This window comes from Cyclopterus lumpus, chromosome 13 (genome assembly GCF_009769545.1).
Source record: "Cyclopterus lumpus isolate fCycLum1 chromosome 13, fCycLum1.pri, whole genome shotgun sequence".
NCBI classification, from domain to species: domain Eukaryota; kingdom Metazoa; phylum Chordata; class Actinopteri; order Perciformes; family Cyclopteridae; genus Cyclopterus; species Cyclopterus lumpus.
The window spans coordinates 10,279,213-10,292,295 of NC_046978.1; the positions used below are offsets into that span (position 1 = coordinate 10,279,213).

Here is a 13,083-nt window from a genome sequence, read left to right on the forward strand (position 1 = left end):
CAGGTGGCATGTCCAGAGCTAGGCTACTGAACTGCATTTTGAACAACAGTAAAGCTCGAGCAGACTTTCAGTGTTGAGGTGTGTATGAAAAAGACCAAGAAAATAACAAAATATTGCATTACCTATGCTCACCTAATTAAATGATTACTTTAGGGACTTCTGGTTTGCTGATGGAATAGTCTAGACGCACAGTGAAACCGCACTCTTAGAATTATTGCAATTTTCCCACCGAATACTCAACATTTATCAATGAAAAGGTTATATGAGGGGGAAAAGAAACAGCATAGGCCATAAAGGAGAAGAAAAAAATGTCAAAAGTGCAAGAGTTCACAACCAATGAGATTAGTACTGAAAGGCTTGGAAAAAGGGACAAATCCAACTGGGCAGCAGAACTCTCTACTTAAACCATGATAATGTGACAGTCAAGAAGCATAGGGGCTATAATGGAGGAAAAATAAAGCCCAACAAGAGAAGGGTATTTGCTTTCAAACACCATACTAACTAAAATGCGGATCCACTGTGATCAGGGGGGATTTATCCCAGACACTATGAGCTATGGCTCCCACAGACCTATCTTTGTCTTGTTCTGTTGACATCCTGTCACCCAAGCCCATTCCCCTCCACCAGCCCCCTCACTCATGTCAATCACCACCCTCATCACAAAAGCTGTGGTTATTTAGATAAATGGGAAAGATTACTTCAGCCTTCACTGTGCTTTGGGCAGCAGGGCTGAATAAATAAATTATACTGAAGTGGTGCAGGGTGGCTTTGCTAATGCACTTGTTTTGAAGGAACAGACTAAGATCAGGCTTGTGATCTAAACATGAGCACTGAATTAATTGTGATAGGAAGGGAAGGAATCTGGAATTACAATATATTTGTTAAATATCTCATTGTTATTATGTGGCCCACAGAATGTGCAGTCCCATTTACAGACAGAAGGTGGCACTATCTGTTGTAGCTTCCTGTGCCACTGTACCACCAACTTACACCTTTCTGAGTACATCATATTGTTATTCAAAACCATCTCGGATCAAAATCCAAAACTGGCAGCTTAGAGAATGTACAGAAAATACAACACAGTGCGTTTGTATTTTAGTGCAGTTCAGCCGTGGGGTTTTCAGCTGCTTTAAACGTAAACAGATACACTCGAGCTCAGGATGTGATGATAGTATCAGTCAGCAAACCTGCTCAACAGGCTTTCCAGTTTCTGTTCCTGTTTCGTGACCTCTCCTGTGACAGATACAGCTCCTGCTAACAACCTTCTTTCCTTTTTAGTCTCTCCGACTTCTCAGAAACAGTGTGACCAACAGAGCCACTCCTTCATCCACATTTCAGTCCTTTGCTCGACCAACTGAAATGTAGATTAAGGAGTTGCTCTTTGTTTAAGATCTGTGAAATCTCCCATTGTTTCTACATATCTGCCATCATACACCTGATCACATTTAAAGATGTTTTAGCCGTAGTTAGTTAAGGCAAGTTGAAATGGTCATTTTCATAGCAGCATAATACGTGTCTATATACTAATTGTTTCAAAGTTACAACAGACATGTCAGTTGAAAGGAGATTGACAGACGTATACTCATCTCTTTCTAATGAGATCTTATTTTGATTTAGGAAAATGATGTCTCCATCCCTAATAAAGAGAGTTAATGATCCTTACACTGAAGCCATGTTAAAGTTTACAGATCTATCACAAACTCCCCTCTAGAAAAAACATTACATTTCAAACTAATGCTGACCTCAGTGCAACACACGCTGCCCTAGTGCCATTCATAGACTGAGGTCCCATTGTGCCGCTTGAATTGATTCAGATGCACAAGGATAGTTAGAAGATGTGGTCATGATAAAGAAGTCTGCATATGCACATTTGGGACCGTGGCTTATCCTCATGTGTTGAACTTTAAGGTGACTTCACACCATCTGTTTCCTGGGTTGTGAGGATGCACGTGGTGTGGTGGCTAACACTGTCACCTCACACCTCACAGATTCACAAGCCTCCTCCGGGCCACAGTCCACAATCGTGGTTCTCCTGTCTGCAGAGTAAACCTACGAATCCTGAACTGGTAATTGCATACTGTAAATATACAGGTAAATAGAAGGAGTGACTTCACCATATTGGTCAAGAATACAGGCAATACATTGGATCATAGTCTAAACACAGGCGGAGTTCTTCAGGTGGTGTCTTCTGGTTGGAGCACAGCATGTCCATACTTCATGGCAAGTGAAACGCCCGTCTCTTGGTCTTCCCATCGAGGTGTCACCGCGTTTAACATTTGAATAAAACCACATTCCATTCTCTCTACATGTGACTGTGTGTTGGTGCGATGAGCATCTGCAGTCAACAACTCACTATTATTCCACTCTCATATACATCCAGTAACAGAGATCTATTACATCATTCACAATCATGGCGGTACAACAAGGTATTATACTGAATGCATTTCTTTAATGGGCATGTTTAATGAGCTGAGTTATAAGATTTGTTTAGAATACTCTACAGTAGTAACTCAGGGTAAAGTAGTCACGTTGACCTGGTCAACAGACAATAAACAATCAAAAAAAAGAATGTAGAATTTGCTTGTGTGATCGTATTTATTTTTTCTATAGCATCCCAACATTTTAGTTAAACCTCTGTTTGACTGTAACGACACTATACTAAAAACTAAACGCAGCTGAATAGTAAATAGTCATTTATGCACAAATGATCTACAAACACACTGGTTAAATGTATCCGATTGCAGAGAGAGGTGAGAACTGCTGGCAGACAGACAAATACTGTGTTACAATGAAACCAATCCTACTCAAGTTTCTGTGCTCAACACCTTTTTATCAGCTCAGTTTACATATGAAGGAAGAGACAGTTGGACATTCATGACCATCCTATTAGCTTTTGGTTTGAGATGGACAACAGCGACATAAAAAGGGAAACACTGTGTAGTTTTCTGGTTTCACATATTACTGTGTATCCACAACTACTCATTTTAATGTCTTACCCATTAGTTTCAGGAGGTAAGAAATACCACATATTTAATTAATAATTGTTTTGATGTCTCATGGCTAAACTTTAAAAGAGATGAAACATGCTTTGATCAACTGTAACTTCATGAAGTGATTCATTTAGTTTTCGATTAAGTGTTCTCAATCACAAGAACAAATGGTTAATTGTTAGCAGTGGCAGTTGTAATTCATTCAAAACAAGCACTCTTTTTCCTCTCCTCATGTATGTATCTGTCTGTAAAGCAGCTTAACCAGTAAGGTTGCATTGCACCCTGAGCATTTTTTTTGTGGGTGTATAAGTTCCTTGACTTGCCTGTCTCCTCAGATTGGTTTCTAGAGCTTGGAGGGTGCAATCTTCGGCTCTCTGTGTGACAGCCACAATGGCCTCTTACACCGCTTACAGTGGCTACAACAAGCCCCTTCAATCTTACATAGGCTCTTACTACAGTGAGAAGCAGGACAAGACATATGCAGATTATGAAGACTCTGTATATGAGGAAAAAAAGAGAATTGAGAAGAAGGACCGTCGGGACGCCATCTGCTGCGAGGTAGTGGCCCTCATCATTGGTTTCATCGGACTAATCGGAGTGGCAGCCGTGACAGGCCTGCCGATGTGGAAGGTAACAGCCTTCATTGAGGCGAACATCATTGTCATGGAGACCCGCTGGGAGGGTTTGTGGATGAACTGCTACAGACAAGCCAACATCAGGATGCAGTGCAAGGTGTATGATTCCTTGCTGTTTCTGCCGCCAGATCTTCAGGCTGCCAGGGGTCTGATGTGCAGCTCTGTGGCCCTGACCACCTTTGCCCTCGTCGTTTCAGCAGTGGGGATGAAGTGTACCAAAGTGGTGGACCATCGGGCTCGCACCAAGCATATTGTTCTTGTCGCTGGAGGCTGTCTGTTCCTCTTGGCCTGTCTCACTATCATAATCCCTGTGTCCTGGACTGGCCATGTCATCATCAGGGACTTCTACAACCCTCTGCTGATTGATGCCCAGCGCAGGGAGCTTGGGGAGGCTCTTTACATCGGCTGGGCGACCTCAGCTTTGCTTTTCACTGCCGGAGTGATTCTGCTGTGCCGTCATGCTCCCCGCACCCAGGAGTCAGATGAAAGGATTGTGTACAACCGCGACATGAATCTCTACCAACCTGCAAATACATACCAGCCATACACGTACCAGCCAGCGTACACCTACCAGCCTGCCTACTCAGTACCCCCACCTGGATCTGTAGCATACACACCAAGTCAGTACTAGGAAAATTGACAATTTTGGACTCCCTTTTTTGTTTACTTGCCAAGATTTGGCACATTTGAATGGATTAACATGCCCAAAGGCCGTCACTGGAAATAGCCACATGTTTCCTTACTTTCTCAAAGACGGCCAAGTGTATTGCAGATATAAATTTATTATGGAACTGATAAAGTTTTGATTATGATGAACTGTGCTGAATAATGCCATTTGTTTCCATATGCTTAGTTGACACTAAATTATATCAGTCATTCAGAAGTATTTTTAATCTGCATTAATAGTTGTTGATAACACTGCTGACATGCTCTTTGATAGAAATTATGCACTCAGCCCTTTTCCGATAATATACCTCCAGATGATGTGTTTATTGCTGTGTTTTTGTTGTAAATGTACATACTCTTTTGAAAAATTCTGCTGGCCTAAATATCAGGTAAATTGTGGTTTCCAATAAATCGGCAATGTTGACAAAAAAATGATTTAGTGTTTTGTGTGTTTTTTTGTGTTGCCTACACACTTGAGGCACACTTGATCAATAAGTAAGGGTGACTTGCTTACATGCGTCTCCTTTCCTGCCAAAAGCTCTCAAGTTTGCCTAAGTTTCAAAATGTCCTCCTGAAACGGCTGCTGTTTAGCTTAAGGGTGTGTAAATGGGAAGTTGTTATGTCTCCATTGTTCTCAGTGGAAATGTGCCTAAACGGGTAAAACCAGACTGATCACACATGTCCACCCACAATGCAAACCAGCCCAGAGATTTTATTTCAACCAAGCCAGAGTTGCAACTCCCTGTTTTTTTCTGAGCACAGACACAAGAGACAATAAATCCCATACAGACAGTTACACATGGGTACACACTTAACCCCATGACACATACGCAATTGCAAACAATTATGTTGAGTTTCTAAATGCTTTTTTTGCTAATATTTTTTGTCTACCGTGCCATTACGATTGTATTTTTTTGTAATTCCTTGTAACATAAAAGGACACAGTGGTGAACGTTTTTTAACAAAATAACAAAAAGACAATTTTGAGCACCAGAGCTGATTCATGTCTTCGATATCTATAGATATGGTATGGTAATAGATTAACATAAAGTACATATTTTTCTAAACAACCCCCTTGTTGAACAACCCCCCTATTTCTAGTTTCTAAAGCTACCTTGTAAACTGTGATCTGAGAATGTAAATCGAGACTTCTGAATAAACAAAGTGGCAGCTTACAGCAGCTCCTGAGGTAGGCCTGGGGGATACGGTTTCTTAGCAACCGGTCACGATTCCCACCCCTCCTATTCTAGTGTCCTATCCACAGGGAGGAGGCTGTACAGGTGAACATCAAGCTGCTCCTCCTCCACTGGGATACAAAGTCAATCCATCTACTGCTTCCTACTATAGTCACACCGTGTCGGCACATTATTATATGTAAGAGTTTGGAGGGATAAGAGGAGGACAGAATGGCGAACTCAGGACTGGAGATAGTGGGTCTGATATTGACCCTGATTGGGCTGATTGGGACGGCCGCAAGCACGGGGATGCCGATGTGGCGAGTCACAGCTTTCATTGGGGAGAACATCATTGTTTTTGAAACCCGCTTTGAGGGTCTGTGGATGAATTGCTATCGGCAGGCTGACATCAGAATGCAGTGTAAGGTATACGACTCTCTCCTGGCTCTGCCCCCTGATCTACAGGCGGCCCGGGGGCTCATGTGCTGCGCTCTGGCGTTGGGTGGCCTCGGTCTGCTGATCGCTTTGCTGGGGCTGCAGTGCACGTCATGTATCAACAATGATCGAGCTAAGCGGATGGTCCTCATCATTGCAGGAATCATGATCATAATGGCTTGCATCTGCATCCTTATCCCAGTGTCCTGGACAGGTCACGTCATCATCAGGGACTTCTACAACCCCTTGGTGATCGACGCCCAGCGAAGGGAGCTCGGAGAGGCTCTTTATATCGGCTGGGTGTCCTCTGCTTTCTTCTTTGTTGGAGGATGCATGTTTCTTTGTTGCAGTCTGCTGTCCGAGGACAAAGGTTCAGAGAGGTATGTGTACACAAGGAACTCCAACTACATTACCTATCCTCCTCAGCCCCTGCAGCCTCAACGGCTGGTGCTACTTCCGCAACAACAACCCCAGTTTCAGCCAGTGCTGTCAAGGTACCCATCAACTAACTACAGCTACCCTTCCACATACCCCTCTGAACGCAGCGGGGTGGCTTATCTCTGAACACCTAGACTGACTGAGGTAATGATGATCACAGTTCACATGTTCAACATAAGCAAGGGGATTTCTATTTTAAGAAGGCTTTGCTTGGCAGTGCAATCTGTGACACATTTCTAAAATGTGACAACATAAACATTTCAATACAACTGTGAATTCAAATGAGTCAAATCCATATGGATGTCTGTTTTAAATCAACCGCATTATACAATACTTGAAGAGTGTTGAGGAGTGTTGTTGTTGTTAAGAGCAATGGTAATAGAATTTCAATATCAACGATCTTTTCTAATTATAATCCAGACTGTGTAAACCAATACATGAGTGTTGCATATTACATTTTATACTAACAGCCTTATTTTTTTGTATTTTAGGTTACCAATTTTGTAAGCGTATTCTTAATATAACAATTCATGCAGCCTTTAACCAATGAGTAAAGTGACACGAGTATTTGTGTTAACTGTTAAATGCTATTGCTTGTTGTTGGCACATATGACTGAACTATGTAGAAACAGACCCATTTTCCTTCAACATTAGATATGCCTGAGCACACATCTGTGTGGTAAAAAAAAGAACATCTTGCAGCACCAATCTCCCCCCAAATACACACAGTACTCATATTGTTCTGCTTTTTTGATGTTTTGATCAAGTTACATGTAGTAATAGGACAGCAAATGCTAAATTGGCTAGTGATTGTGTTGGAAATTCTCAGACATTTGTTTCTAAAATTCTAAACATTTTGTAATAATAATAATACATTTAATTTGTATAGTGCTTTAAAAAAGGTACTCAAGGCACTTGAAAACAAGCACAAGAGAGATGACATAACAGTAAGAAACAAAACAAAAACATATACAGTACATTTGTGTGTGTCCATTCAATTGGAACACAATTGTTAGTCTTTGGTATGATGCTCTGGAGCTCTTAGGAACTAATGGAACTGAACAAATGGCTAAGTAAACATGAGATGCAGGTTTAAGACTGCTTGTTAAAGGTGTGGACATCTGCCTTAGTGTTTGTGAAGAAGCCAAACAGAGACAACCTGGTGGCATGATCACATGATAAGAATTTGCAAGTCACTTTGAATACACAGTTTTAGACCAAAAGTTGTCCACATCTAGTTTAATCCAACTCCATATATTTAAGCAATTAAAGAACATGTCTGTCTCTGTCTCTGCTCAGTGAAGTATATTATAGCTCCTAAACTATTTGGTCAGCTCATTTCATTTTCAGTGAGTTCAAAAGCTGGAGACTCTCAATTGCAACGTGTGTAATGGCAGTAAAATAAATACTGAACATATTTATATTTGATGTAATGACAATGTTACCTTTCTCCATTGTTTTTGTCTATGTATGTCTTCTCAACAACCCTAGAGTTATACAAATCTGGCATATTTTAACTTCTAATTCATTAAACTATATTTCTGGTACTTAATCAATAATTGTGTTATTGTGTGTCACACTACTGTGAGATGTGAATTCCCTCTTTGTATAATCACCTTAAATGTCATTTCTGCTCCCCCCCCCTGTGGACAACAGTAGTACTGCAGGCGCTGATGTATTGTTTGCTTCTGAATTTTTATCACATCTAATAATGGAAAATAAAAACTTGTCGAGTTGTAAACATTTCTGAAGTCGTTAGCTGTGGCTGCGCATATTAGTTTACTGCTGATGAAGCTGATGGTACAGATATACCACTATAGCCAGAAGAACCATAAACACAAAATAAGCAAAGGTTCTTTACACCCCCATTGCCCTGAGCCAACCAGGTGACAGCAAAGCCTCTTTCCCATAACAAACCACCTCTTACACCATACCAACTGCATCAGATGCGAAGATCGACGCTGCCTTGGACACATCTCTGACTCAGATGCTGAGATATTTTACTAAAGCATCAGAATTTATTGTCTACGCGAGCAAACCTTATTTTGAAATTGGACAGCTGATTTCTTGAAGGCTGCACAATGGTTCAAGGTGTTTCAGAGATAGCCGCAATGTGTGTCGGCCTGATTGGGCTGATCGGGGCGGCGGCTACTACAGGGATGCCCATGTGGAAGGTGACAGCTTTCATTGGGGAAAACATCATTGTGATGGAAACCCGCTGGGAGGGCTTGTGGATGAACTGCTACAGACAGGCCAACATCAGGATGCAATGTAAGATCTATGACTCGCTGCTGTTTCTGCCCCCGGACTTACAGGCAGCCAGAGGTCTGATGTGCTGTTCTCTGGCCCTCTCGGGTCTGGGGCTCCTTGTGGCTCTGGCAGGAATGCGTTGTACATCCTGTATTCAGGATAATGATTGGGCTAAGACCATTATCCTGATGGTTGCAGGTGGTATGCAGTTTGGGGCCTGTATCTGTGTCTTTATCCCTGTGTCGTGGACAGGTCATGTCATCATTAGAGATTTTTACAATCCTTTGCTAATTGATGCCCAGAGGAGGGAGCTAGGAGAGGCTCTCTACATCGGTTGGGTGACCGGCGCCTTCCTTTTTGCATCTGCCATGTTGTTCGTCTGTCGCCGTATACCCTCAGACAAAGGCTCATTCGATGTGTACCACCAAGCCAACTTGCTCAGTTACAAGCCAGCACCCAGCAAGCCATCTCTCATGAGGTATCATCCCATCTCAAGTGTTTCCAGCCTCCAGTCTACAGCGTACCATCCGTCTCTGCAGAGCCAACGCTATGTTGGACAACAACTTTCGACACCACTGCAAAACATTCCTCAATTTATGTCAAATGATGAAGCACTAATCAACCCTCCTGTTTTCTATAACCCAGGTCTGCAAGAAAATGCATCATTGGTATATCAAGGTAGTATGGCGCACCACTCCTCAATGCGGAGCTCTAACCTTGTTGGAAGCCTGTATACACCAGACAACTCTTTTTACAGAAGCCAAAACGCCATGCCATATTCACAGGCTTATATTGGCGATCCTCCTGCATCCTACCAGTCCAGTTTTCATCCGGTTCCACACACTCCTGTTTTCATAGGATATAAAGCATCAAGAATTCAACCAGGACCTCACAGTGAGAGCAGGGCTGGTGTATACATATAAACAAAAAGTGTGAGTGAGTTTTTATTGCTGCTTAAACATTAAAGACACAAAGCACTATGCTTTTCAACGCAAGCTAATTTAAACTTCTGTGCACTATTGCCAAGATGAAGGTACTATTATATTTATTCTGCTTATATTAGAATTATCTTGATGCCCAGAGTATCTTGTTTCTACTATTTACACACTTTTTGTAATTTGTATTTGTGATAGTGTATACTTCGCAAAATATTTATGAGAAAACATCTGTATAGAACATTGTAGCCTTATATTTTGCATATTTTGAACCATCTATACATAATGTTTTTAAATGTTCTGTGGTTATCATTGTATGTGTTTGTGTTTCAATGCATTAATTATTTCTTTATGTATTTTACTGTTGAGATTACATTACATGTCATTTAGCTGACGCTTTTATCCAAAGCAACAATAAGTGCATTAAACCATGAGTACAAATTCAGAACAACAAGAATCAAGCAAATATAAATCTGGAGTGTGATCTGCAGCAAAGTTATATTGATGCTTGTAATTTTGTTTATCACACATTTAATGGCAGACATATATGCAGCCTATTCATCTTTAATTTCTTGTTGACAAGTCACCTAGGGCTGGGTGATTAGGAACAAATCAATTATCACAATATGTTTTCACCAAATACCTCAATATTGCAAAGCTATTGCATGGTTTTACCAAAAAGATAAACAATTATCAATAATGTGGATATAATAACTAAGTTAACAAATCCCTTTACTGTAAAGACAACATTTACAGCTTACTATTATATTAAGTTTTTTCAAGATCTAAGACAATTATTTAGTCTCATATCACAATATCATTTTAATATTGTGATGTTTCAATTTCTTCAATAAAGTTAAACTACAAAGTGCTATCAGTAAGAGCCATTTAAGTGCTACTAAAGTGCTACTACGACTTTGTAACTATGATTGAATGAATACATAAACTTGTAGATAGTTATAGTTTGTATTAGTAATGATCTTGAAATTGACATTTTGACTGACAAATGCTTAGTAATTAGCAGGTGGAGTTCAATTTAGGGTTAGGGGTTAGTGGCTTTGAATGGGCTTTGTGTGGAATTTATATGTTTCCCTAAGGAACAGCAGTTTTATAAATATGTCCAGATCAGGTCAATTCCATAGTCCATAAGCCCTATGATGGACTGGCAACCTGTTAAAAATGGTCCACTGCATAGTGCCCATTATTTGCTGCTAGGATGAGCTATCTGTGCTGCAGGATAGAAATAAGTAAAATAACTTAACGTCAGATATAAAATATGTTGGAAATGTTAAGAAAAAAATAAATGTCACTAAATATCTTGTGGTAGTTGTATATATGTTGTTTTAAAGCCTATTATTGGTGTGACAGTACTCAAAGTCTATTTCTTTTAAACTGTTTCTGTCAAAATATTTTATTGTAAACAGTGAGACTACCTGAATGGGTATTCACAGACACAGAGGAGAGCTAATGAACCGTTTTAATGTATATAAATCTGCTTTGGGTCAACACCAGCAAACACTCCATGCTGTGATTATTGCTTGATAAAAGCAATACTTATGGCAGTTATGCTAACACCATGCTAATCTTCAACATTGTCATTCACCACCAGAGGGCATCAGAGAACGTGATGTGTCCTAAACCCTGGGCAGACCTTCTCACAGTCAGAGGAACTTCATATTAAGGGAATACATTTGAACCTAGTTTAAGCTATGGGCTGTATAACACTGTGTAATATTGCATTACTATATTATCTATCTTAGCTTATAACACAATTTAAGAGTTTATTTAATTTGTTCTAAAATCATAGTTTTACTCAAATTGGGTTTGTGATTTCAAAGCAAGATGGTCAAATTCTGTACACTACTTAATGAATAGGTTACCCAGCTTTTACTTCAAATTGTACTGCATGTTTGCCAATTGAGGATGTGTCTAAAATAGAAAATACAATTTTTTTTTCTCAACTATGAGTCTCTAATTTTGCTAATTTCTGGGGAATGAAATAATAGGGACTGATATTACACTAATCCCCAATACCCATAACACACCCATGATGCTTCTGCCTTGCTTTGGGAGCAGTAGTTTTGAGCATCACCACCACTTGCTGATTGGTGCAGGTGAGCAACCAAGATAACTTTAACTTCCATCCCACCACTCAAGTGGGTTAAGGTAACATGAACATTGTACTTTACTTTACTATGAGAGATAAACAGTTTGAGGTAGTTAATCTTCAAGGGGGCACCACAGACCAGTCTGAAGATTAGATTTGCGTTTCTATCAGGACTGGAGCAAAGATTTAATCATTCCTCGGTGTAGCAAAGCAAAGACGTTGTCGAGGTCGAATGTTGCCAGATTTGAAGTTAATCTTCAGGACGTATCCATGTTTGCGGATTAGCAGTTTGGCTTTGCCCTCAATTGAGCTCCTGCACGGGAGGGATGCTCAGCTGTGTCAAGTCAGCCAAGGACAGGAAGAGCAAGGCCGGAAAAAAAGGCATGTTCCATTTCATAATAAAAGGATTCAAATTATAGGATAATCACTGACCAACAGGGAAAAAAAACATAAATTGTATATTTACGTGACTAAAGCCTTTGAGATAGAATGATAAACAACAGATGTTGAGTTGAATATGGGAATTAGGTATAGGCAGGGAAAAGTATGGATAATGTAAGATTGATTTAATTAATACAATAAATAAATATGCACAGCACTGGAAAGACTTAAGTGTAAGATTTGTACAATAAAAAAATAAGAAACATATTGCAATATGCATTGTGAAATTATCTATAATCACTTAAATATAAATCTGGAGTGTGATCTGCAGCAAAGTTATATTGATGCTTGTAATTTTGTTTATCACACATTTAATGGCAGACATATATGCAGCCTATTCATCTTTAATTTCTTGTTGACAAGTCACCTAGGGTTGGGTGATTAGGAACAAATCAATTATCACAATATGTTTTCACCAAATACCTCAATATTGCGAAGCTATTGCATGGTTTTACCAAAAAGATAAACAATTATCAATAATGTGGATATAATAACTAAGTTAACAAATCCCTTTACTGTAAAGACAACATTTACAGCTTACTATTATATTAAGTTTTTTCAAGATCTAAGACAATTATTTAGTCTCATATCACAATATCATTTTAATATTGTGATAATGCCCAGTCCTAAATTCATATTTTATTTTGAAAGTGGTAATAAGAAATTTCAATTTGTATTCATGCAAGCTTGACAGGAGGAGCCCAGTGCACGGTCCTCCTCCTCAGTTGCAGCCTACAATTCAAGTGTGCACCAGAAAAAAACATGATAAGAGGGATGTGTGGAGAGTGAACATGGGAAGCAAAACCTAACTGGCACATTAAGGATTTTAGAATGGAAAAACTGGAGTTCTTTTGAACAGTGGCAGCTGCAGGTGGAGTGTGTATTTTCGTTGTGGTTTTTTCTCACAATGTGTGAGGGATGGATGTGGGTCGGCTGTCAGTATATTTGTGTTACGGATACAAGGACTGGCAAGTTATCAGCATGAATTACCAAGGGCAGAAAAACTGATAT

At 39.9% G+C, this 13,083-nt stretch overlaps 3 protein-coding genes across 3 annotated transcripts; all 3 read left to right on the forward strand.

The window, feature by feature from the left end:
- The first annotated feature begins 3,325 nt into the window (after positions 1-3,325).
- On the forward strand, positions 3,326-4,646 carry zgc:110333 (uncharacterized protein LOC550497 homolog). Its single transcript, XM_034548590.1, has one exon. The coding sequence runs from the start codon at positions 3,381-3,383 to the stop codon at positions 4,254-4,256; it is 876 nt and encodes a 291-aa protein (XP_034404481.1). The 5' UTR covers positions 3,326-3,380; the 3' UTR covers positions 4,257-4,646.
- Positions 4,647-5,659: 1,013 nt separating this feature from the next.
- cldn8 (claudin 8) lies at positions 5,660-7,227 on the forward strand. Its single transcript, XM_034549316.1, has one exon. The coding sequence runs from the start codon at positions 5,698-5,700 to the stop codon at positions 6,463-6,465; it is 768 nt and encodes a 255-aa protein (XP_034405207.1). The 5' UTR covers positions 5,660-5,697; the 3' UTR covers positions 6,466-7,227.
- An 88-nt stretch (positions 7,228-7,315) lies between these two features.
- Positions 7,316-9,355, forward strand: LOC117741998 (claudin-8-like). The gene is made up of 2 exons (XM_034549315.1): positions 7,316-9,067; positions 9,235-9,355. Exons 1-2 carry the CDS (start codon positions 8,421-8,423, stop codon positions 9,269-9,271), a joined length of 684 nt encoding a protein of 227 aa, XP_034405206.1. The 5' UTR covers positions 7,316-8,420; the 3' UTR covers positions 9,272-9,355.
- Positions 9,356-13,083: the final 3,728 nt, after the last annotated feature.

Excerpts from the sequence above, each read along its gene's own strand:
- zgc:110333 (XM_034548590.1), top strand. The coding sequence starts at position 3,381 with ATGGCCTCTTACACCGCTTACAGTGGCTACAACAAGCCCCTTCAATCT.
- cldn8 (XM_034549316.1), top strand. The coding sequence starts at position 5,698 with ATGGCGAACTCAGGACTGGAGATAGTGGGTCTGATATTGACCCTGATT.
- LOC117741998 (XM_034549315.1), top strand. The coding sequence starts at position 8,421 with ATGGTTCAAGGTGTTTCAGAGATAGCCGCAATGTGTGTCGGCCTGATT. Across the intron at positions 9,068-9,234 it reads AGCAAGCCATCTCTCATGAG|GTCTGCAAGAAAATGCATCA; the intron begins GTATCATCCCAT and ends TCTATAACCCAG.